Source organism: Erpetoichthys calabaricus, chromosome 1 (assembly GCF_900747795.2).
Source record: "Erpetoichthys calabaricus chromosome 1, fErpCal1.3, whole genome shotgun sequence".
Lineage (NCBI taxonomy): Eukaryota > Metazoa > Chordata > Cladistia > Polypteriformes > Polypteridae > Erpetoichthys > Erpetoichthys calabaricus.
In genome coordinates this window covers 268938421-268965923 of record NC_041394.2, presented here as the reverse complement: position 1 = coordinate 268965923, position 27503 = coordinate 268938421, and the positions used below count along the sequence as shown (strand labels likewise).

General features: G+C 36.4%; 1 protein-coding gene across 1 annotated transcript in view; it reads left to right on the top strand.

Annotated features, from left to right (window-relative positions):
* pclob (piccolo presynaptic cytomatrix protein b) overlaps nt 1-27503 on the top strand; it is a 421215-nt gene that overhangs the window by 350832 nt on the left and 42880 nt on the right. The window contains exon 24 of the mRNA XM_051920046.1: nt 12960-13045. Within this exon, the coding sequence (XP_051776006.1) occupies nt 12960-13045 (86 nt within the window). The remainder of the gene's footprint in view (nt 1-12959; nt 13046-27503) is intronic.

Here is a 27503-nt window from a genome sequence, read left to right as displayed (position 1 = left end):
TCGTCTGTCACAAATTACTCCTGACACTCTTCTCCACCCATTCCACCCTGCCTGCACTCTCTTTTTTACCTGTCTTTCACAATCCCCATTACTCTGTACTGTTGATCCCATGTATTTAAACTCATCCACCTTCACCAACTCTACTCCCTGCATCCTCACCATTCCACTGACCTCCCTCTCATTTACACACATGTATTCTGTCTTCTTCCTACTGACCTTCATTCCTCTCCTCTCTAGAGCATATCTCCACCTCTCCAGGGTCTCCTCAACTTGCTCCCTACTGTCGCTACAGATCATAATGTCAAATGCCAGCAAAACATCTTGGTCCATGGGGACTCCTGTCTAATCTCGTCTGTCAACCTGTCCATCACCATTGCAAATAAGAAGGGGCTCAGAGCTGATCCTTGATGTAATCCCACCTCCACCTTGAATGCATCCGTCACTCCTACCACAGACCTCACCACTGTCACACTTCCCTCGTACATATCCTGTACAACTCTTATGTAATTCTCTGCCACTCCCGACTTCCTCATACAATACCACAGCTCCTCTCGAGGCACACTGTCATATGCTTTCTCCAGATCCACAAACATGCAATGCAACTCCTTCTGGACTTCTCTATACTTCTCCATCAATATCCTCAGAGCAAACATTGCATCTGTGGTGGTCTTTCATGGCATGAAACCATACTGCTGCTCACTAATCATCACCTCCCTTCTTAATCTAGTTTCCACTACTCTGTCCCATAACCTCATGCTGTGGCTCATCAGTTTTATCTCTGTGTACTGTAGTTACCACAGTTCTGCACATCCCCCTTATTCTTAAATATCAGCACCAGTACACTTCTTCTCCACTCCTCAGGTATCCTCTCACTTTCCAAGATTCCTTTAAACAATCTGGTTAAAATCTCCACTGCCATCTCTCCTAAACACCTCCATGCTTTTACAGGTGTGTCTTCTGGGCCAACGGCCTTTCCATTTTTCATCCTCTTCATAGCTGTCCTTACTTCCTCCTTGTTAATCCGTTGCACTTCCTGATTCACTATTGTCACATCATCCAACCTTTTCTCTCTCTCATTCTCTTCATTCATCAGCCTCTGAAAGTACTCTTTCCATCTGCTCAACACACTCATCTTTATCCTTTATCACCCTAACCTGCTGCACATCTTTCCCAGCTCTGTCTCTCTGTCTGAACAATCGGTACAGGTCCTTTTCTCCCTCCTTAGTGTCCAACTTGTATTGTTGTCTGCATATTGATTTGGCAAAATTTTACACCGGATGCCGTTCCTGACATAACCCTCCCCATTTATCTGGGCTTGGGACCAGCACGAAGAAACACACTGGATTATGCATGCCCTGTGACTGGGTTATTCAATTCTAAAGTTCTGTAATTATTCAAAATATATTTGCATCCATTACCAGATTAAGCACTCCTAAAATTATAAAGGCTGGAGATTTTAATTGTGTTTTAAATCCAAACCTAGATAGATCTTTAACACAGTGATGATTACATCTCCTACAGCCAAAGTCTGTAATGGATCATAATTTATTGGACCCAGGTAGATTATTTTATCCAAATTCATTAGAGTGTTCCTTCTTCTCACCAGTACATCATTACACCTTAAGAATTAATTACTTTTTCATCAATAATAATTTACTGTCCACTATCAAATCTTGTAAGTGTTATCACGCTCCTCTAATCCTTCATCTTGAATTATTATGCCCCAAACACTCATCACATAAATGCCATCTTAACCCCCTGTCTTTAGCAGATGTGAACTTTACAGAATTCATCTCCAGAAAAATCTGTCATTTTTTAGAAACTAATGCATCCTCAGAGGTTTTCACAGGGACACTTTAGGAAACTTTAAAGGTGTTTTGTAGAGGACAGTATTACATATTTCTCTCATAAAAAATAAATTGGAGACCAAGAACATGTCAGAATAGATCATGTATATGCCTGGTCTCCAAATGAGGCACTTCACAGGAAAACACAGGCTTTACAATCAGAATTTAATCTGTTGACAACAAAAGAAATTAACTCATCATTAAATCGCAACATCATTATTATGAACATTTAGAGAAGACTAATAAGATTTTAGCTCAACAAATTCATAAGCATAAACTTCACAATGTAATAACAGAAATTACCAAGCAACTGAAGATAAAATCAGGGACTATAAAATTATAACTTACACATTTCTTTTTTGATATACTTTATTAATCCCAGAGGGGAAGTTGTCTTGTCATATGACGTTTGCAGGTTAGAGCACAAGGTCAACCATTACACAGTGCCCCTGGAAGAATTTTTAGGTAATGGGCATTGCTCAACAGAGTAGGATCCCTTCTGGCAGTAATGGGATTTGAACCAGCAACCTTCCAGATTACCAGTGAACATTCAAGGAGTGTGTATTCCTCTCAGTTTATAGAAGACGAGACACAATCTTTTTTTGATACAATACAAATACTACATGTGATAAGTGGCCGGGGCGCTGTGCTCATTTTAAATAAGTAATTGTACTCCACAGGAGTGCAGGCTCTAATCGGGAGCGAGCACACTTCACTCTGTGGATGGCTCAGGGTGCCTATGTGATTGTGAAGACACATGCAAGTATACATGTCAGGCAGGTGCCTCATTAATTCCTCGGAGGAAATGGCAAGTTTGCACCTGTGCTCCATTAGGATTATTGGTATTAGGGGAGCCTACATGGGACAGAAGGGGAGGAAAAAAAAGACAGAAGCAGAACCATGAGGACAACATCAGGAGTAGAAGTAGGATGAGTAGGACTATTTTAGTGCTAATGACTAAATACAGAGATGCGTTATGCAAAGTTAATCAGCAGCTCTAGTCTGGGTATGCTAAACTGAAGTAGTGAGTCTTTAGCTGGGATTTGAAAGCTGAGTTTATTTTTAATCTCACAGATTGTCACATGCTTTAATGGATTATTTATTTATTTATTGGAGTTTTTGAGCCCTGTACTATTTGAACATTTTTTGCCTTGATTGTTTTAATAAAAGTACTGGAGCACTTTTGCACCAACCCCTTGCTTTGTGTGTGTCCTCATTTGCTCGGCTCATCCCTCGGGTACGTTACAGGCGATGCGGGTTCAAGAGGCTCAGTGGTATCATGGGGCCAACGCACACCATTATACTATATCTCAATACTCTTAACACAGAAGAAATTGACAATCCTCCTACACTTTCAGAACTACTAGATGCTATAAATTTACTCCAAATTGGGAATGCATGCCGACCCTGATGGCTACCCAGTGGAACTTCATAAAAAAATTTTGACTAAGTTAGCTCCAGTTTTATTAACAATACTCATAGAAGCAAGAGATTTTACCTTACCTTACATTTGTTGTGAATTTCCCCTTGGGATTAATAAAGTATCTATCTATCTATCTATCTATCTATCTATCTATCTATCTATCTATCTATCTATCTATCTATCTATCTATCTATCTATCTATCTATCTATCTATCTATCTATCTATCTATCTATCTATCTATCTATCTATCTATCTACAATTACTGTTTTTCCAAAGAAAAATAAGAACTAAAATGGTCATTTTACAAACCAATTTAACTTCTGAATAATGATATTAAGATACTCTCCAAAGCTTTAGATAGATAGAGCTTTAGAAAAATTGAGAAAGTGCATTCTTTTGTAATATCCTAAGACCAAAGTGAGTTTATTAGCCTCAAACCTTCTACATCCTTTTTATCCATATACTCACTGACAAAAAGTAACTCAGCAGAAGTCTGGACACAGAAAAAGCCTCTGACATGGTTGAAATTCAAGCTTGGCTCAAATATATCTGCATGGATAAAATTACTTTATACCAGTCCAGAAGCCTCAGTTTGTATTAACAACACAAACTCAGACTACTTCAGACTAGAATGTGGTACTCAACAATGGTTCCCTCAATCACCATTGCTTTTCGCAATAACCAGTGAGGCATTGGCTATTCATTTTTGAAGTATATCAAGAATAAAGGGAATTTTCAGAGAAACACTCGAACAGAAGATACCACTATACCCAGATGATGCTTTATATATCAGACCCACAGATATTTTTTTTACTGTTAGTCTTTAATGTGTTTGCAGAATTTACAAAGACATCTAAGCTCTAAATTAATTTGAATAAAAGCATGCTTTTTCCAGTGAAATTTCAGACACATTATACTAGATTGGACATCTATCCTTTCATTCTATCGATACCGATTAAGTATCTAGGGATAAACATAACAAGTAAATATGAAAGTTGCACAATTTTGGTAACAATATGGAAAAAAATCAAGATGTTAACAGATGGTCCACACCTCATCTTAGTTTAGCTGGGAAATCAATATTGTCAAGGAAAGTCCTTCCAAAGCTTCTACACCTACTGGTATATCAGAGCATTCCTGTATGCATCAACAAAATATTCTTTTAGAAACTAGACTCAATTTATCTGGAATTTGAGACATCCATTATTTCAAAAGGTGACTCTACAAAGACCTAAAGCAGGTGGTGGCTTGGCTGTATCTAACTTTCAATTTTATTATTGGGTGGCAAATATACACACTATAAAGACTGGAAATTGATTCAAATTAATGAATTTACACCTGCCTGGTATCCAATGTAAATCCAATCATGGTCTATTACTTCTTTATATGCCCTTTTTTGTGTCCCAGTAAATACTAACTTTTTTGTCAATTTTTCAATAATCTGGTTGTTCACCAACCGCTCAGAACACAGACCCAATGCAGGACACACTTCAAGGCAGAGGAGCTTTTATCTGTTGCTCTTTTACACGATAATCACATTTTTCAACCATGTCAAACCTACTTAGTATTTAATCTTTGGAAAACACTCAGGATTAGGACGCTTAGAGAATTGTATCTAGATTACGTATTTGCAGCCTATAATCAATTACACTTCAAATTTCCAAAAACACAATTTGTCCACTATTTTCAAATTGGAAAATTTTGTTAAAAGAAACCCAATTTTACACACCTTCCAAACATATCTGTTCCAGAGCCAATACTGGTTAATCTTGAAGACACAGACAGCATCTCAACAATTTATAAAAACATTTCAAAGAATCTTTCCTTCAATGATCTTAGAGAATGTTGTAAAAAGGACCTTTTAATCAAATTTATCTGGAAAAAGAACATACAGCATATTCAGTTTATATTAATACATGAGCTGCAGTTCCTTTTAACATTTTGTGCAACTGGCTGTGTCACTCTCTGTTTTCCAAGGAGAGTGATAATTTTGGAAGAAATAAAAATGTTACATCTGCAATCTCACAAAATGAAGCATTTAATAGTTTTTTTTCTGTATCTATAAATCCTTGTTTAACTGGATAAATGATTATTAATGGGAGCAGTTTGCTTGCAGCCGGGCCTTTGTTGAAAGACTTTGATATGCAGTGTATACACTAAAAAATATTATCAAGGCCTCAGAAAAACAGGAGGGTGCCAGAATCTGCTTTGATGCAACTGAATAGAATGCAATTTGGTGAGACAAGTATTTTGTATACTTCTTTTAGTCTTTGAGATTCTGCATTGCTAATGCATCACATACACTTATTTTGAATGTTGGCTGCAATCATTGCTTTATTCAACAAGGTCTTCAAATGAGATCTTTTTTTAAAAAAAATTACGCTTTTATGCTCTTTTGTGAATATGTGTTAAATACGTGCTAATCTAGCCTTCTTATTTCCTACAAAGAATAACTCTTCAAGATCTAGGACTTTAAAATAGCACGTTTAATACATCATGCCATTATAAACTGTGGCTCAGCACAGTGGTATTTTCGGTGATCCATAAAAGGGGTATATGGAGTGAGATGACTTTTAATGCATACCTATGCACATATAAATCAATTTATCAGGCAGCAGATTTTTATTTTATATAATACTTGCTACATCACAATCTATTGCAAGAAGCTTTACAAATCAGATGAGGATTCAAATTGTTTCAAAAGGGTAAAATATACATGGAAATGCTCTTTGAAGAATCTACAAAAATAAATATGAACTGTGATGCAGTGGTTAGAGTTTCAGCTATACAGTTTCAAGAGACTGTGTTTAAATTATGACAAATCATTGTCCTTGTCTGATTGCTTTTCTTCTGATACTCCGCTTATTCTCACACACCTTAAAAAATGCTTGTTAGGTTAACAAATTAATCTAAACTGCCATATAAGACTAAGTGCGGATGTGTTTGTGTTCTGTGAAGGTCAGGGCTGATTCTTGCCCAGAAGTCAATGCAGCTGGAATATAATGCAGCTTCCACTGGCCTTAAATTCTATTAAACAAGTTTTAAAAATGGATGGACATTAGTATATGGGATATATATTGACATGACTCAGTTCTGGAAAAAGCTCCAGCTCCATTTTGACATCTATCATGGTTTTGTCCGTTCCTACATTGTCAACTTGGAGTTTTCTTCCTATTTTTGCATACCTGTAATTTTAATTTACTTTTAAAAAAAAACATAGATGTTGCTTAATCAATGTGGCACAACTGCACAAGCAGAAAACCATGCATACTCAAGTATTATACAAGACATTTTTATCCAAACACATTTTCATTTTAGCATATTCATGTATTATGCCAAATTAAACTGAAATAACCAAAACGTAATACACTCACCCGCAGAAGTGAAATTATGAATTGTATATATTACACTGAGGGTGACATTGGATCATTTATCAGTAGAATTATACACCAGTCTATTCAGGTATGTAACAATACAGCACATGGAATTTAAAGGTAACAGAAGTGGAAATTACCTCATATGGACCCTCCAAAGAAAAGACAAGAAACCCAGCCTCACAGCTTCAGTAGTATGGAGGATTGTTAGTAACAAGGCAACAACTCCCAGAGAAAATTTACAATATACAATATCAGCATCCTAGGCTAATGTAAGAGAAATTACTGTAAGTAAATCACTAGAGGAAGAAACAAAGGGTTACATTTTTAGTGAAGTTCCAAATACAAACAGAACAACTTATATAAATATATATATATACAGTATATATATATATACAGTATATATATATATATATATATATATATATATATATATATATATATAGTATATATATATATACAGTATATATATATATATATATATATATAGTATATACTGTATATATATTGTAAGCCACTAGGGGGCGTACCGCCTCCCTAGCCCAGACACAGACAGGCAGGAGACAAGTTTGCCACGCACCACACGTTTATTTACAGCGTTTACCTACACAACGCAACACCATACTTCACAGAAAGTTTTCCCCAGCCAAGGCCATTGCATGCACTGGTTTCCATTTGGGTCTAGAGACAAATGAGCAGACTGTTACCATTGCCTTTATAAATGTTGCACCACTGTATGGATTAAGGTCAGATTGAAAGTTCTTCTTCCATACTGGCAACTTCTGGGCTGTGGAAATAACAGATCCTGGTGTTTACCCCTTCGTTTGTTCACCCCTTCCTGTGTTCCCTTTACTATAGTCTAGGATTTGTCACATTTTCCACACTTGATAGTAGTGGAATCTTGTGGAATGGCAACAACTCCATCCATCTACTGGAGAAGTAGGTAAAATTCATCTGTGTGTTGTTTTGATGGACTGTGCTAAAAACACAACCATATAGTTGAATTTCTTGCAGAACTTTTGCAAGAATCACTGAATCTTTTCTTGTCAGCCTAATGTCCTGGTATTACAAGATACTTAGGCGTTTGCATTATTTTATCAGTTACCTGCATATCTGCCAGTAGTAAGGATAAATACTGCAGTCAAAATAACAACTCTTATAATTGCTTGAATTATTTTCAATGAATACCTGTTTATTTATCCATTATTTATGGTTACATCATTAATTTGGAATAAGCAAAAAGTTTATAAAAGTTCTACAGAAAGGTAAAACATAACTTTCAGTTAAGCTGCTGGAGAATTAATGCTCAGAGCTGGTGATTTTAGAATCTGTCAATGTATCATGTCATGGCTTATTATAGAAAAGTAGTCTAGTATCTTATCCTCACGATATATTCTATTATGTGCACTTCTCTCTGCAAACGAATGACACCAGTAATTTCTGAGGACTATTTCTTTAGGGTAGGCAACACTTTCACGGGATGTATCAATCACACCTTTAATTTCTTGTTAAGTATTTTTTCCCTTTAATGAAGCTTGCCATATTTTATCTTTGGAGCATTCACAGAAGCATTTGAGATTTATACACTGATAATGCCTTTACATCATTTAAGCAATGGATAAATATAAGGTAATGCTAAATACACCATTACTCAAAAGCTATTTTTTTCACTCTGTTTTATCCAGTAAAACACAAAAACACAATCAACATAATTTAAGCAACTGCTAGAAACTCCTTCACAGATTTCATAAGATATATGACAGTAATGTTCTCAGACAATTACTTGAAAGCCACCTTGTATTTAACCTTGAACTTCTTAGGATATGTCAGATTTAAAATTATAAGGATGAAAGAAAAGAAGACAACAAAGCAGTTTTACATATAATAGCATTTTTGCCATATTAACCTTTTTCATACTTAGAAACTGTCATGAAGAATTCATTAAATATTCTGCTCACTTTTTTCTGATTTGTGTTCCTTTTTGGAATATGCACAAGACGAACGTTTAATGAAAACTAAAAATGTACTGAACATTGTGTTTGTGTCTAATCCTTAATTTATTTAAAATAACTGTAATGCTTTTCAAACCCAGCCACAGGGGATGTACAGACCAGTGTGTTTCTTCATGCCGGTCCCAAGCCAGGATAAATGGGGAGGAAGGGCATCCGGTGTAAATTTTTTCCAAATCAATATGCGGACAACAATACAAATTTCCATACCGGAGCGGTCGAGCCCCTAGTCAACAGGGTGCTGGTGGAAATTGGGCTACTGTTGGCCGAAAAAGAAGTAGGATAAGAAGAGGGGGGATACATGTCCAGAGGCAGGAGGAGAGGAGGAAAGTAAAGAGAGTGGAACTGAGGGTAGGAACTTTGAATGTTGGCAGTATGACTGGTAAGGGGAGAGAGTTAGCAGATATGATAGAGAGAAGGAAGGCTGATATTTTTTGCATGCAAGAGACTAAATGGAAGGGGAGTAAGGCCAGGTGAATCAGAGGTGGATTCAAATTGTTACATCATGGTGTGGATAGGAGGAGAAATGGAGTAGGGGTTATTCTGAAGGAACAGTATGTCAAGAGTGTTTTGGAGGTGAAAAGAGTGTCAGACAGAGTAATGATTATGAAGCTGGAAATTGGAGGTGTGATGATGAATGTTGTTAATGCATATGCCCCACAAGTTGCGTGTGCAATGGATCAGAAAGAAGATTTTTGGACTGAGTTGGATGAAGTGATGAACAGTGTACCCAAGCGACAGAAAGTGGTGATTGGAGCAGATTTTAATGGACATGTTGGTGAAGGGAACAGAGGAGACGAGGAGGTGATGGGTAGGTATGGTGTCAAGGAGAGGAATGAAGAAGGTCAGAGGATAGTGGATTTCGTCAAGAGGATGGACATGGCTGTGGTGAATATGTATTTTAAGAAGAGGGAGGAACATAGGGTGACGTACAAGAGTGTAGGAAGATGCACACAGGTAGATTACATCCTCTGCAGAAGAGTCAATCTGAAGGAGATTAAAGACTGCAAAGTAGTGGCAGGGGAAAGTGTAGTTAAGCAGCATAGAATGGTGGTCTGTAGAATGACGCTGGAGATCAAGAAGAGGAAGAGAGTGAGGGCAGAGCCAAGGATCAAATGGTGGAAGTTGAAAAAGGAAGAGTGCAAGGTTGAGTTTAGGGAGAAAGTGAGACAGGTACTGGGTGGTAGTGAAGAATCACCAGACAGTTGGAAACTACAGCAGATGTAGTAAGGGTGACAGCAAGAAGGGTGCTTGGCGTGACTTCTGGACAGAGGAAGGAGGAAAAGGAAACCTGGTGGTGGAATGGGGAACTACAGGAGAGTATACAGAGGAAGAGGATGTCAAAGAAGAAGTGGGATCATCAGAGAGATGCAGAAGTAGACAAGAGTACAAGGAGATAAGGCGCAAGGTGAAGAGAGAGGTGGCGAAGGCTAAAGAAAAAGCGTATGATGAGTTGTATGAGAGGTTGAACACTAAAGGGGGAGAAAAGGACCTGTACTGATTGGCTAGACAGAGGGACTGAGCTGGGAAAGATGTGCAGCGGGTTAGGGTAATAAAGGATAAAGATGGACACGTACTCACAAGCGAGGAGAGTGTGTTGAGCAGATGGAAACAGTACTTTGAGAGGCTTATGAATGAAGAGAACGAGAGAGAGAAGAGGTTGGATGATGTGGAGACTGTGAATCAGGAAGTGCAACGGATTAGCAAGGAGGAAGTAAGGACAGCTAGGAAGAGGATGAAGAATGGAAAAGCCGTTGGTCCAGATGACATACCTGTGGAAGCTTGGAGGTGTTTAGGAGAGATGGCAGTGGAGTTTTTAACCAGATTGTTTAATGGAATCTTGGAAAGTGAGAGGATGCCTGAGGAGTGGAGAAGAAGTGTACTGGTGCCGATATTAAAGAATAAGTAGGACTTATGCTTATGCTTATTATTAGGAAATATGCAGGACTGTTGTAACTGCAGGAGGATAAAATTGATGCGCCACAGCATGAAGTTATGGGACAGAGTAGTGGAAGCTAGGTTAAGAAGTGATGTGATGATTGGTGAGCAGCAGTATGGTTTCATGCGAAGAAAGAGCACCACAGATGCGATGTTTGCTCTGTAGAGAAGGCCAGAAGGAGTTGCATTGCGTCTTTGTGGACCTAGAGAAAGCATATGACAGGGTGCCTCGAGAGGAGTTGTGGTATTGTATGAGGAAGTCGTGGCAGAGAAGTATGTAAATGTTGTACAGGATATGTACGAGGGAAGTGTGACAGTGGTAAGGTCTGCGGTAGGAGTGACAGAGGTATTCAAGGTGGAGGTGGGATTACATCAGGGATCGGCTCTGAGCCCTTTCTTATTTGCAATGGTGATGGACAGGTTGACAGATGAGATTAGACAGGAGTCCCCATGGACTATGATGTTTGCAAATGACATTGTGATCTGTAGTGAGAGTAGGGAGCAGGTTGAGAAGACCCTGGAGAGGTGGAGATATGCTCAAGAGAGGAGAGGAATGAAGGTCAGTAGGAACAAGACAGAATGCATATGTGTAAATAAGAGGGCGGTCAGTGGAATGGTGAGGATGCAAGGAGTAGAGTTGGCGAAGGTAGATTAGTTTAAATACTTGGGATCAACAGTACAGAGTAATGGGGAATGTGGAAGAGAGGTGAAAAAGAGAGTGCAGGCAGGGTGGAATGGGTGGAGAAGAGTGTCAGGAGTGATTTGTGACAGAAAGATTTCAGCAAGAGTGAAAGGGAAGGTCTACAGGACGGTAGTGAGACCAGCTATGTTATGTGGGTTGGAGATGGTGGCACTGACCAGAAAGCAGGAGACAGAGCTGGAGGTAGCAGAGTTAAAGATGCTAAGATTTGCATTGGGTGTGATGAGGATGGACAGGATTAGAAATGAGTCCATTAGAGGGTCAGCTCAAGTTGGACGGTTGGGAGACAAAGTCAGAAAGGCGAGATTGCATTGGTTTGGAGATGTGCAGAGGAGAGATGCTGAGTATATTGGGAGAAGGATGCTAAGAATAGAGCTGCCAGGTAAGAGAAAAAGAAAAAGGCCTAAGAGAAGGTTTATGGATGTGGTGAGAGAGGACATGCAGGTGATGAGTGTAACAGAGCAAGATGCAGAGGACAGAAAGATATGGAAGAAGATGATCCGCTGTGGCAACCCCTAATGAGAGCAGCCGAAAGAAGAAGAAGAACTGTAATGCTTTTCAAAGACTTTGTAAATGTAAAACTTTTTCAAGAAAGAGACACAGATAAAATGAATTACATAAAAGGAAGTAAGTAAAGGAAAAGAGATAAAAATTAGATACAACCAAAACAGGAGAGAAGATTAGTAGTATAAAGTTAGGAGTCTGGTCGAGATGTACTGTAAAACGTGATGCTGATATTTAACGTTATTAAACAGAAAATATTTAAAGATTTAGAATCAGCTTTTTTCTGCTTGGTTATTATTTGCTTTTATGTTATGCAATTTCTGCACAGACGGGAATAGCTTGATTAACTTGCTTATTATTTCCAACTAAGATATGATAACAGAACACTAAAAATAATAACAATAAAATATTTTTAATTTTCATTATGTGTATTCTTCAGTTTAGTCAGTGGACCATTGCATTCTTTTATATTCAGTAAGTGATCTTCGTAAACAATGACTTTAATGGACAAAATTCATGCAAAGGCAAAAAGAATCATGCTAATTTGAGGTTTATTATTATTCTTTATCATACATATTCTAGTTAATCAAAATACTTCAGTCAGCATTAGTTCTACCTTTAAAATAATTCAAAATAATCTTTCTGACGTACTGTTTATTTCCTGCTTTGTGAATTTTTTATAACTATTGCTGTTGTGCCAATAACAATAATACTAATTTGATGCCTTATTGTAACAAGGCATTACAGATTGAGTTGCTCTCTTTTTATATGGACCCTGACTTGACTTGTTGAATAACAAGTTAAGTTTAAAAAGTTAGTTTTCTGTGCATTATTTATGATTAAGAATATGTTTCCTTGTGATAACTAAAATATAGAGGCTTTAGTGGTGGACTGATTTTTCTGACATTTTGTACATACTTATACAGTATCTTCAATATCTGTGCACTAATTTAAAAATTATAGACTTTGTGTTATTTAAAAAAATGGGTTTAAATAAATTAGCTTTGTTAAACATTCTATATGTATATATAAAGTATATTTAGGTGATATATCAATCAATTGGTCGTTATTTTATACAGTGTTTTTTTACTTTTTCAGAAGGCATTTCCACTCAATCTATACTGTAATACTAATATTTTGTTTTATTTGTTATTGTCCTAAAGGGGAAAAGCTATTCAAAACGGTACTGACAAACCAAGAGGACAAGACCAGCTCAAACAACAAGGACTGGGCCTAACAGAAGGAGAAGGTAGGACAAGTTCTAAATAAGCTAGATTAGCTCACACATAAAAAGGGTGTGCTCTGCATATTCTGAGTAAAATGCTGAGTAAGAAAATAGGAAACCACAAGACTCACAGAATTCTACAGATGCTTACTGAGAAATCTCACTTCTACAATTGATCAATCGGTCGTTTCTGTTAAAGACCCCTACATTTTAAAACATAAATGTTAAAAACAACTAATTAGCATTAAACAGGAGTCAATTTGATTTTGCCTCCTTTGTCAACATTAAAATGCTCAGTTTGTAGTGAATGAGTGGCAAAAGAAAGAATTAATATGCCTAATAATATCATTTACTTTTTGGCATTACAATTACAAAGGCAACTGCCTGTCCTTTGGGGCACAAATTTAATTTGCTTCTGCCTCCTGATCCATTTGAAAAGGTTCAAATTCAATGTGATATATGTATTTGGGGATTTTAAAACAACAATTGAACTAATATTTGCTGTCATGATAGGAATTGCTCAGTGTTTATATGGTTAAAATTATATGTATGGAACCACTAGTTGTGATTACAAAATGAGTTGATGTTTATTTTTCTATCAGAATTGAAGGTATGCAAATCTTTGATATATCAAATGTGTTATACTTAGAGATGAATGAAACAGCGGGGCTTCATTTTATATATAGTTTTGTGAGATTGCACCAAAATCTTTTTTACAAAATGTAAAACTGGCTCAAATTCATCTTTGGGATTTTTAAAGTTATTTGGGGCTGTTCGCAAGGAACATTACTCCCTGTGGGTTATTCTGCAGACGAAACCACAGTTTACTTCCTTGGTCATCCTCCAATGCTGCTGCTGCTTTCCATGTAACCCCATGCACCTTTATTCACTTTCATCTGCCTTGCACACTGCCTGCCTTCTCCTTTGCAGCAGGTGAGAGGTAGTTCTAACTACACTCACTTTCTCCAACTCTGTAAGCTGATCCAAGCCAAGGTACTTCCAGAGCAGCAGAGATGTGTTTTTGTAGGTAAGGCCTCTTTATCTGTGCCTGCCTTTCCTAGTTCTACACCAGAGAACACTTCCCATGCTTTTGTACAGGAAGAAAAAGGTTGCACATGAGTTGGAAAGATATATAGTAATGGCACAAATTTCAGTGATTCCAAAACATAATTTGTTTAGCAAAATCTTTTGTAATGTGAAACTTTAAAGTTTTACTGCAAATACAATTTTACAGGAATTGCTTTGGAATTGCTTTTAGTTCTATTTTACTTTACATCTTAATTAATTCTGAAAAGGAGAATTTTATATAAAAAAGTATTTATGTAATATAACACTGGCTAAATCAATATATAGTTAAAAGCAGAGGTCATTTTAATTAGAGAAATATTCTCAGACACTAAGGCTTGAGCCAGGTGTCTGAAGGTACAAACAACAGTGGGTACAGGGTATATCATTCTCTGAAGATTACACATAAAACCATAGATAGATGCATATGAGCTGATCAAAAGCATATGTTGGCAACACAGTATTGAATGAAGTTAAACTTGTTGATTACTAAAATATGTCATTTTATTTATGGCAGGCATTTTAATTAAGCTATTTTGTACCACTTTGAACTCAATATGTGGTATTTTACATATAATTTTAAAACCTTTAGCATTTCAGTTTTACATAGGTTACAAACTAGAGCATTGCAAAGATTTTTGCCATTTTTGCCAGTATTGCTTTCAAGGAGAAATTTCAGAAATACTGAAACTAGCCTACATCATTTGCATTCTGAATAATGTCGATATTAATCTGGTTTATAAGGTCATGGAAAGTCCAATGACATTCACTGCTCACAGTGCACTAGAAAACACTGAAGATGTTTTCATAAACTAGTATATTGTATGTAGGCTGAAACTTTGTACATGGTTTGTGAAGGAAGAGATGTTGTATTTTAAGTAGCATTTTTTAAAATATATCTATACAGTATACACACACACCATTTCAGTTACCTGGCTGAAATGTGTTTGAAAATTGTTTGATGAATGTAATGTCTAAGTAACTTTCAATAATTAATGAAATTGTCAGATTTGGTGTTTAGCATAAATTACCTACTTGATTGAGTTGTTATTATAGTAGGTATATAATATGTCATAAAATATTATTGTTACGTGTACATCATTCATGTAGTTAATAGTCTTTAGTAATAGGTATGAGCTAAAAAGTAATTCACTTTAAATCAAATAAATAGGCAAAATCTAGATTTTAGGTTTTTGGGCTAATCTCAAGCTTGTACTAAAAATTAAGAAAATGTTTCGTATGTACTAATGGTAGTACTTTGTCTGGTTTTAATAATATTTGAAGAGACTAAAACATAATAAATTGTTGAAAAAGTATTGTTTCATTTAGAGTAATGATAAGGTGTACACAGGAATTACTCAGTGTTCTCCATTACATCTTGAACATTAAGATTAAGGTCCTATGTGTACATTTTTGAAAGTTGTCCCATGGCGTTGATCTTCTGTGAAAGCAGATGTAAATGCTATATATCTAAACTGTGATGAAGCACAGCATTGCTGTTACATAAAGTAACTAGTGAGTAATGAGAGACAGAAATACTCAAGTAACAAACTCATGGAGAAAAATGATGACATCAGTGTCTAGTGCTTAAAGTGAACTAATGTTAGGTTTCATATTATCACACATATTAGATACAATTTAATTTGCCCAAATTGGCCTTAGTTATCAAGTATGGAGCAATTCATAACTCATTGTTTTGTCTTGGTAAAGTAATATTTTGCTCTACTTTCCCCTATTGTATTATTAATATGTAGCCTTTGTCAGAATGCCTCAAATCTCACAGACTTACCACTGTTTATAAGATATTGTACCATATAACTCCTCCCCATCTTCCCTTCTATATCTTTAACCTCAGGCAATTAGGTATAGTAAAAGACAAGCAGGGGGAGTTGAATTACAATTTAAACAATGTATTATTGGTAATATTCATAAATAATAACAATATGCATATTACATTTGAATATTGGCAACCATACAACCTGATAAATTGTGATGTGTAGTTCAGGCAGCACACAGACTTGTTAGTTACTTAAAATGTCTCTAGTTAAGGCATCATTGGTGCTCAGCTTTCTTCAGAACAGGCCATATGTCTGTTCAATATGGCTGGCGAGCTGTGCTCTTCATTGTGTTGTCTTCTTCATCAGATGTTAGTAAGAGAGATGCTTCTTCATCAACAGAGGTTAGTGAGAGAGAGAGAATGTGGTTGAGCAAGCAGATTTATAGATTCTCTGTCCAACCCCTAGAGCCAATAGGACATGGTACTTAAAAGCTTCTGATAGAAGTCAATTCCAAACAGCCATACTTCAGACCAATGGGGCAAAGAAAATCTTAACACCTGCCATCCCCCAAAACCACATGTAGCATATGTGCAGTGGGGGGGGGTAAACATGAATGCTTCTCACTAATGTAACACTAAATTACATTGCTTTGCCTAAATTACAAATAAAGACATACAAAATATTTAGCAAGTTATATGCAAAATCTTACATCACAACACTCATTCTTACAGTAAGTAAAACAAGCACCGCTTCTTTTTTATATTCAGTACATTATCTTGCATCTCTTATGTAAGCTTCTCAATTAAAGGATGAACTATAGCAATATGTGTTTTTAAGGAAATCTAGACAATATGTTCTTTTCAAAGAGGAACTCAAAGCTGTCAAATAACCAACAATAAATTTTCATATAGTGACTGTTACTTGTATAATCACTCAATGTAGTGCTTCTGTAAAAGCAGAATCATTCTTCTCAATCAGCAAACTAAAATGACTGTTTTTGTAGCATTCCCCAAGAAGCAATAAAGAGAAAAGAGACACTTGTGAAAATTACATTCTATTAAGTTCCATGACATGAATTCAGCTAATGAATATTGAACATCAAATTTACAGCTAAAAACACTTAGTAAAATTTTAACCACAAGACTCCAGAAATAATGTAGACCCATGATTTGCCCATTGAGGAAATATAAGGAGTGCCAGAGAGGTACATAAGAGTTGTACAGGATATGTATGAGGGAAGTGTGACAGTGGTGAGGTCTGCGGTAGAAGTGACGGATGCATTCAAGTTGGAGGTGGGATTATATCAGGGATCGGCTCTGAGCCCTTTCTTATTTGCAATGGTGATGGACAGGTTGACAGACGAGATTAGACAGGAGTAACTATGGACTATGATGTTTGCTGATGACATTGTGATCTGTAGCGACAGTAGGGAGCAGGTTGAGGAAACCCTGGAGAGGTGGAGATATGCTCTAGAGAGGAGAGGAATGAAGGTCAGTAGGAACAAGACAGAATACATGTGTGTAAATGAGAGGGAGGTCAGTGGAATGGTGATGATGCAGGGAGTAGAGTTGGCGAAGGTGGATGAGTTTAAATACTTGGGATCAACAGTACAGAGTAATGGGGATTGTGGAAGAGAGGTGAAAAAGAGAGTGCAGGCAGGGTGGAATGGGTGGAGAAGAGTGTCAGGAGTAATTTGTGACAGACGGGTATCAGCAAGAGTGAAAGGGAAGGTCTACAGGACGGTAGTGAGACCAGCTATGTTATATGGGTTGGAGATGGTGGCACTGACCAGAAAGCAGGAGACAGAGCTGGAGGTAGCAGAGTTAAAGATGCTAAGATTTGCATTGGGTGTGAAGAGGATGGATTGGATTAGAAATGAGAACATTAGAGGGTCAGCTCAAGTTGAACAGTTGAGAGACAAAGTCAGAGAGGTGAGATTGCATTGGTTTGGACATGTGCAGAGGAGAGATGCTGGGTATATTGGGAGAAGGATGCTAAGGATAGAGCTGCCAGGGAAGAGGAAAAGAGGAAGGCCTAAGTGAAGGTTTATGGATGTGGTGAGAGAGGACATGCAGGTGATGGGTGTAACAGAACAAGATGCAGAGGACAGAAAGATATGGAAGAAGATGATCCACTGTGGCAACCCCTAACATGAGCAGCCGAAAGAAGAAGAAGAAGAGGATGGAAAATAAAAGTTTGATAATTACACAGAATGGTGAAAAAGAGGGGACATGCAATTCACAATGTGGAGTTTCATGTATTATGCTATGGGTATGAGTATAAACACTGCTGTAGTTATGATGTTTATTCAATGCATGTTTAAATATGTTTATTTCACTTTCACTTCCAAAAGAAATGCTTCCAAACATACTGGCCTCATCTACTTCCACAACAGAAAACTAATGTCCTTTGTTTCTAAGTGTCTACCCTGGCTGACAAAACACAGATTTCACAAATGAATCTCTTCCAGAGTGAAGAATAACATAAAATCTCAGGCCAGCTAAAAGAAGGAGTTTCTCCTAGAGGCCAATTGATGTGTTATCTCCTAAATCTACAATCCCCCTGTTGTTTCTCTATGTAACAGCCTATTGCAAATGTAGATCCTCTAGTTTACCTAGGAGAGTAGCACTACATATACTGCATCTTATGGGTGGGTTATGACAGAGGTTGGAAGTGGTGTTGTGCATTTATGGTGGGGGTTGAGTAGACAGCTAAGGTGACATGACCAGAAAGCACTCCGTAGTGTTTAGAAGCAGTATGTCCGTGGTTGAAGCTAGGCGTTTTCCTATTAGCTTAGACCAATAAGAGACTGCTTATGAGGGTCAAGTGTTTCAATGCTAATCTATGAACTGAGATGCCTTTGTATATACAAACCATGGTAATGCTTCTTCTTTTACTATTATGCCTTCCCAAGTCTCAAAAAAGTAAGTAGAAAAGGTAATCATATAAGCTCAAAGCTCAGTTTGTTACACTACTGCACTGTATGATATGAATTCAAGTTTGAGAATTAAGAATTTATCAATAAAGAGGCAAAATCACTTTAAAAGGTGTTATTATTGGTTGGAGAAGGGTATCTCGATTTTGTTAGATCATGTTCATGCAGACAGGTAGTCACACTTGCTAGGACAACCTGTTGATGCGATTCTTATTTAAAAAGAGAAGAGAAGTGCCAAACTGAAAGGCACATGTACAATTTCAAGGTATCATAATTGCAGAGAGTAGTGTCATGTTACATGTTGATTAGCACATACAAGTAAGAATTTCAAATACACCATACATGTGATAATATTGACCCTCTGAACCTATTAAATGTCTGTGTGTAACCAAAAAATGAAATCCAGAAGATCACAAAAAAGAATTACCCCTTAGTGATAAATCGCTTTCAATGACAAATGACCATTACATTGTTTGTTGAATGATGGACCACAGTTTGCAGAGTTGAATAGTGCATTTCAGGTGGATCTCTGTCAAGGTTTTCTCTCAAAAAATTCACGTTCCAGTATTTAGGGCATATAACCTTTGCTGAAAAAAAAAATCAACACAATACTAAACCAAAAGAATAAAAGAGAAACCTTACCAAGAAGAAGGGTCATACAAAAACAAGGTCTTCCTCAAACATTTATGTGAAGCATATAGTATGATGAACACACAGTGGAAATAGAATCAAGTTATTCGGTCATCTGTTGCCTCACTTTTCATCTCATTATAGTTTTGGCTACTGGTTAAAGAAAAATTAAACAATCAAGGGTTTGGAATTTAAAAGTAAATTAATTAAAATGAAGGCAAAAAAATCTGTTCCTTTAGCAGCAGTAATTATGTACTAATTAAGAAAGTGTCTGAAACAAAAATCCACAGCTGCTGTGGGCCTCCAGACTCTGAATTTAAAGCCCCGATATAAAAGAAAACCAGTGAGGACATAGGGAGAAGATGCAAACTCCAAATGTATAAAGATTGGGCATAGCACTTGAACCTAAGATACTTGATCTGTGAGGCAGGAACACAAACCACTGCACCACCACCATTATTAACTTAGGTATATTGATTTATGTTTAACAATCTATGGCATATGGAACTATTAAATTATTGCAGTTTAATTTTGCCAGATGTCATGTGAGTGTCTTTAGCAGAACTGTAATATTTCATAAATGTGGCAAGTTATTCAAATTAATCCTACCTTTGAAAAGTACAGTACAATTTAATTCAACATTGATATTACAAAATAACACATTTTTCCCTTTTTAATTCAATTTGTATGTATTCTGTATCTAGGGACCAATTAAACAAATTCCAGATCCTGCATTTTTCCAGTGTATGAACACTTTCATTGACTAATAGACTGAATAACAGTTGATACCCTGTTGCTATTAGGGCACTGAATGCCACCTAATCCCCTCCAATGCAACAGTGCAATAGATGACATCTTGTGCAATAGTGTTCATGTGCAATTAACGTGTTATGTTGAATGTTTGTGTTCTACCTTATTTCTTCTTATCCTTTCTTATTCTTTTTTTTTAAATTATATTTTATTTATATTTTGACACTGCAAGGGACTGCACCTAATTTCGTTGTATTTGTTTCAATGACAATAAAGATATTCTGATTCTGATTAATGACCCACCTAAGTTTTCTTCGTGTGATTCAATAGAGGCAGTGGTTCCCCATGACCTAAATCATGAGAAACCAGGTAAAGAAAATTAATTAGATACAGAAATAGAATTCTAATTTGCATGTACTGAAAGTGTAGAAAAAAAATTACTATCTTGAAATGTTCAAACTGAATGTAGCATCTACAAGTAATTAGCGAAAAAACAACACAACTATTGTTTCCTGGTGTAGCAGAGTCCTAAAAAGAAGACCTTGAAATAAGAACACACTTTTGCTCTGTGTTATATAAATTTATAAGTTGTGTTATATTTTATTATAAATTGCTTTGAGATTATATCTGTGAAAAACATTTTGAAATTCTCATTAAAAATGTGAAGATATGAAACTTCTTATATCTGCTTAAATGCTTTCTTCCCTCTGATTCATAAACCAGCCTATACTGTATGTGTACAATATATGTCCCTGTATACAGAACAAAAGCAATGCAATTCACAACTTTGAAATAATCGAGTAACTGTACAGTAATGATACAGGAATGGGTGGTCCATGTGCATATCTGCATGATCTCGTGCACATTAATAAAACAGTTCTTTCAGCTTCCATTACAAGTTTTCAAGAGCTGTATGAATATTATTAATACAGCTCTGAACTCTCTCTGATTGCCTTCATGTTTTTTCCCCAACAACTTTCCTGAGGCAACTTGCTTCTCTGAATGCTAATGTTAATGGAGATGAGTAACATATGGACCACAGGGCAAAGCGTATATGGTAATGGTTTTGTTTTTGTGCTTTATTGTACTAGTAGCCAGAGTTTTGTTTTTTTGTTTTCTTGCTGGTTGAGTAAGCAAACATAGATTGTTGCTTCATTATGGATATTAAATCAAATTTACTGGTGCAGTCTGTCTACTGCATTTTCATTAGAGTAAGATTAGGCAAATATATCCATCCATCCATCCATTATCCAACCCGCTATATCCTAACTACAGGGTCACGGAGGTCTGCTGGAGCCAATCCCAGCCAACACAGGGCGCAAGGCAGGAAACAAACCCCAGGCAGGGCATCAGCCCACTGCAGGGTGCACACACACACACACCAAGCACACACATAGGACAATTTAGAATTGCCATTGCACCTAACCTGCATGTCTTTGGACTGTGGGAGGAAACCGGAGCACCTGGAGGAAACCCACGCAGACACGGGGAGAACATGCAAACTCCATGCAGGGAGGACCTGGGAAGCGAACCCGGGTCTCCTAACTGCGAGGCAGCAGCGCTACCACTGCGCAAATACATTTAATGAGGAAATGTAATGACAATGTGGATTTTACTCTTTTATATCATACAGGAATTGTATAAAAATTCTTGCATATATGGTTGTGTCAGTGTGCTGCATAAATACATTCATAAAATTCAATGTGCAAATAAATGAGCATAAAATTACGTGTCTAGTATGACCATAATCAATTTATTTACAGTAGACAATAATTTCTTGAATTCTTTAAGATGGCATAAAGAACATAAATTTGACAAACAAGATGAGACCATATAGTCTGTTTGTTCAGCTAATAGTTAAGCTATCGCAAGATCTCATCCAGCCACTTCTTAAAGGTTTTCAAAGTTTCTGCTTTAATTACAGTACATGTCTCGATAGTTTGTCTCAACAGCATGAAGAAATGCTTTGTGGCTTAAATGCAGTTGTCCTTAATTTCCAGTGGTGTCCTAAAATACGTCATTCATACTTAAGTTGAAAGAATTCTGCTAATTTTACATTATCAATGCATTTGAGAATTTGAAATTCCTGGAATGCCTCCTATACTTGAGATTAAGCACGTTTATTTCTCTGTATGTTTCACAGTATGACATGTCCTTAAATCCTGGGATTAGATACACTTGGTTGTTCTCCTCTGCTCAGCTTCAAGTGCTGCTGTGTCTTTCTTGTAGCATGGTGACCAGAACTGCACACAATATTCCAGATGTAGTTTCACTAGTGCATTATGTAGTCCAAGAATAACATCTGCCTATTTATGTTCAACATTTCATTTGCGTTTTTAATAGCTTCTGTGTATTACTTAGATAACGGAACTGTTGTGTGTCAACATATACACTTAAATCCTTTTCAGAAGTTGCTTCCTTTAGGACAGTGTCTCACATCTTGTATTTATAATTGATGTTCCTTTTGCCCACATGTACCACTTTGCACTTTTCTACAGTAAAGTGTATTTTTGAAGCATTCTCCTTGTTCTGAAACTTATCCAAGTCATTTTGAATTGTTTCTGTTGCCTCCTCAGTGGCTGCTATTCCTCTGATTTTAGTATCATTTGAGAATCTCACAAGTCAATCATGTGTGAATTTCAAAAATGTGATCTCCGGGATAATAAGTGATGTTTTTCCAGAAATGCTCAGGAGTACCACTAGAATGCCAGATATTTTTAAAATTAATCAGAACTACATCAGATAGAAGATAAAACTGACTTGTGTTACATAGAAACTGACACTTAAAGGTAATCCTTGTTAGGGAGGAATAACACAAAGTCATGCATTATTTTTCTCATAGCTGTCTGCTCCACCTTATGGATGAAGAAAATATTATAATAAATATAAAAAGCCAAATGTTGGAACTTTGCCAAACAGGAAACATCTGGAATTCTCAAATAAGTTCAGTTGAGTACGCTGTATTGTCGAAAATAAAACATGAAAAACACCTCTATATATGTTTTAGAATATTGCAACATTATTGCAACTAAACCCAGATATATCCATCCATCCATCCATTATCCAACCCGCTGAATCCGAACACAGGGTCACGGGGGTCTGCTGGAGCCAATCCCAGCCAACACAGGGCACAAGGCAGGAACCAATCCTGGGCAGGGTGCCAACCCACCGCAGGACACACACAAACACTAGAGCCAATTTAGAATCGCCAATCCACCTAACCTGCATGTCTTTGGACTGTGGGAGGAAACCAGAGCGCCCGGAGGAAATCCACACAAACACGGGGAGAACAGGCAAACTCCACGCAGAGAGGACACAGGAAGCGAACCCAGGTCCCCAGTTCTCCCAACTGCGAGGCAGCAGCGATACCCACTGCGCCACCGTGCTGCCCACCCAGATATATGCAGCTGTTAATTACATGGATTAACAATATCAAACAGTTTTCAACTTTGCTTCAATTTGAGAAAAACATACTTTGGGTTGTGTTTACCTTTTGTTTCGTGATTAGATTTTATTGCTGCTAGTGTTTTTTTTCATTTAGAATGAAATGAAATTTTTAAAGGATGTTTATTCATTTGCATAATATGAAAGACTGATAAAATAATTTGTGACATTTGCATTTTGAATTTCTTTAAAACACTGGAATTAACGATTATTGTCTCACAACTGCTCCTCTGTTTTGTCTCTCACTGTTGTTACCCAATAATGAAAAAGAGCAAAATTGCCTTGACTAAGTTCCAACGACATAGAGCACAATTATGGCCAGACACCGTTGTCTGAACATCCATCAGCCAATCAATCCTACTGCTTCCTGTATCAAGTAGCATAACTCAGCCTTTTCTGTGGCAATTGTTCAGATTTGTTTTAAGATATAAACAATAGCGATGCAATTAAAAATTCTATGCATTATATGCTGAAACAACTATAGTATTTCATTTTCATTTAGTAAAATATGATTCATATGCATAGAAAAATTCCTACGGAGTGCATATAGGAGTGTTGGTCTTATTATTTAAACTTTGAATGTTATTACAATCCTGCTGGTTTTCTGTGCAATTTATATAATGCAAATGAATCAATAAATTCCTTTTAGCCTTGACCTGAGATAGATAATGTAAAATCTGCTAATGTTCTACTGCATTTCAGAAACAATTTCTGAAATTTCTGTTTCACCCAATACATTGTTGTACTGGACAATTTGCTGTGAATGTAAAGCAAATTTGAAATTAGTAGATTAGATAACAATAAGTAAATCCAGCAGTAAGCCAAAATAATTCAAAAATATGTTATTTTAATTACTATTGATATTAAAGAGTGCTCTGAAAGTGGAGCATTACCTTTTTCTCCTAAATTTTCGAAAAAAAATTAATTTCATTCATACTATAGTTCCATATCTCTTCAGATTGATTGAAATTATTTCATTTCACTTTTGTATAATAGTCAATTTACTAATTTATAAAGTCACATCATTTACCAACCCACTTAATCCAAACCAGGGCTCTGGCTGGAGCCTATCCCAGCTAGCATAGGGTGCAAAAGCAGGAACAAACCCCAGACAGTGTGCCTGCGCATCACAAGGTGAACACACACACACTAAACACACATTAGGACCATTTTGTGTCACCATTTCACCTAACCTGCATGTCATTGATAGTGGGAAGAAACCCATTTAAACACAGGGAGAACGTGCAAGCTCCATGCAGGGAGGACCTGGGACATGAACCCGGGTCTACCACTGTGAAACTTAACATATAAAGTAAAACAGCAAGATTGCACATGGGTTTCAGAGAATTCTGTCAGACTAGGTACTCCATTATTGATATCACAAAGTTAAACCAGTTTTATATATTGTTCTATTATTTTTATTAGAACTCAAACTATAGAACTGAACACATCGGCATGAAACAGTACAGTATTATTAAAAGAAACATTTGTGAGCTACTCAGGAGTTAAAAGCATGAAATTGCATGAAAGTATATTGTAGCTTCTGAGTGCATACTATAAAACTGTTACAGTCCTGATCACTCAGTAAAACAAGTCATCCGGCACAAGAACTGGAGTGTAAAAATCACCCAGAATAAGCATTAAAATACTACCTACACAGCAAAAAATGATCTTCCAAACAAGTTAAATCTTTATAGTTTCTGTTTCAGCCTCCTTACCAGCCTAAATTTATATCTGTAGGTTCTGTAAGTGGCTGGCTGGCAATTTCTCTTACAAAATACAATATATGTGTGGTATATGCTGGATACTGTGTATTATTAATTTATTTAGGAGGTGAAAAACCTGAGCTAAAAAGCAAAATATAAAATTTATAAACCAGAAAGCTGAACTGGTATGATTTTAATATATGTGATATAGAATTATGTATTTTGTTTTTCCCATATTGAATTTGGTTGCCAAAATAATCCTTGGTAGAATACCTTAAAACACCAACATTATTTAACAAAGAAACACACTAGTGACAATGAAAATACGTAGAAAGTCTTGAGCTGCATCTCAAATGATTGAACACTAAATAACTGAAATTGAACATTATGGGCCTTTCAGACTCAACACAGTTTGAAATACTGCCTTCAAAGGAAATGCTTACATAGAGTAACAGAAATAGAGAATAAGGATTTTTCTTGACTTATTGCCGGAGTGGTATTGAGTAAATATCATGGCTAAAGGATTTAGTGCTGTTAATGTAAAATGACAACCTTCAGAAGAGCTGATTTTACTAGAAGGTTTCCTGTACTGAATTGGGACTTTAACCTTTTTTACCACTACAATAAATGCAATTGTTGTTCACTTTTGTCATCTGTGTTAGTGTATGTAGAATTTCAATAACATCACTGCTAAATACATAGAAAACTAATTAAAATAAGGATGCATCAATCTATCTTTATAATACTAAACTATGACTGCCAGATCTTACCTAAAAAGCCTTCACTTAAAACTGCCTTGATTCTACTAGCTCATGAGTTAGGAAATTATAAAGATTTTTTTTTCTCTTTATCAATGATGGAGAAAAAAGATAGAAATGAAAAAATCAGGACCATGTCCTGCAGCCTCAGAAGTATAGTCTGTCTTCTTCATTGATTTGGTTTCATGGTGTCTAGTATTTAAGAGTTGAAAGGATTTTCCCTCACATAAACAACATTTAATCAAAACAAGCAGGTCGCATCTTTACAATAACAAATACAGAGCTACTGTATAAGTATTATAAGAAATCTTCAACTGGCAGACCTACATACATTTTGTTTGCTGTTATCGCTGGTTTTATCAGCTGCCAGTAGCCTGCTTCTTCGCTGGAGAATTCACAAAAGGCATCTTCAAAACAAGTTCTGACAAAACTAATCTTTATTACAAGCCAAGTGTGTGTTGCCATACAGGTTACAGAAATGAGAACAGTTTACAAACACATTATTATAGCAATATGTTGTTCAATTCAATTTATTTATTTACAAGTGCCCTTACTTTTCCACGCATTTGGCTGTGGAATACTGTATCATAAAGATTTATAGTGTATGCATTGTATGTGCTATTAATAGGACGTTTTCCATCAAGGATACAAGAAACCTCACAGGTCTATGCAGCTAAAATATTATTTGGTTCTTTTAAATTCACCCTAATCCCTTTCTAGCAGCTCCGTGTATGACTTTATATTTCTACCTTTTTCTCTATTTCTCTGATCACTCCTACCACTTTCTTTTATGTGATTGTTTTTATCAGTATGCTGCTGCTGGAGTATGTGAATTTCCCCTTGGGATTAATAAAGTATCTATCTATCTATCTATCTATCTATCTATCTATCTATCTATCTATCTATCTATCTATCTATCTATCTATCTATCTATCTATCTATCTATCTATCTATCTATCTATCTATCTATCTATCTATCTATCTATCTATCTATCTATCTATCTATCTGTCTATCTATCTATCTATCTATCTATCTATCTAATCCTTTGCCATATAGGAATAAAAAGTAAGAGGAAAACTCTTCACCGTCATAGGGAGCATCTCTGGAAGTGCAGCTATCGCAAATATTTTTACTATCAGTTTCAATTTAAAGCTTAAATTCACTCTCTTTTTTAACTTTTCAAAGGAATTTCTCCTTATCATTTATAGTTCCTTTTTTATCAGATAACTGGGTTGTGCACCAAACATGAAAGATACCAATATAACCAACATAACCTCTTAGTTTAATTTCTTAGTGAATGATAGGAAAAAATCTTAAAACCAGCAATGCATCTCTTACCTTTAACCTTTTACCTGTCCTTATTGTACACCATATATTCAAAGCTAGGGACCTCTAATGGCAGACTGCTCCCTGAA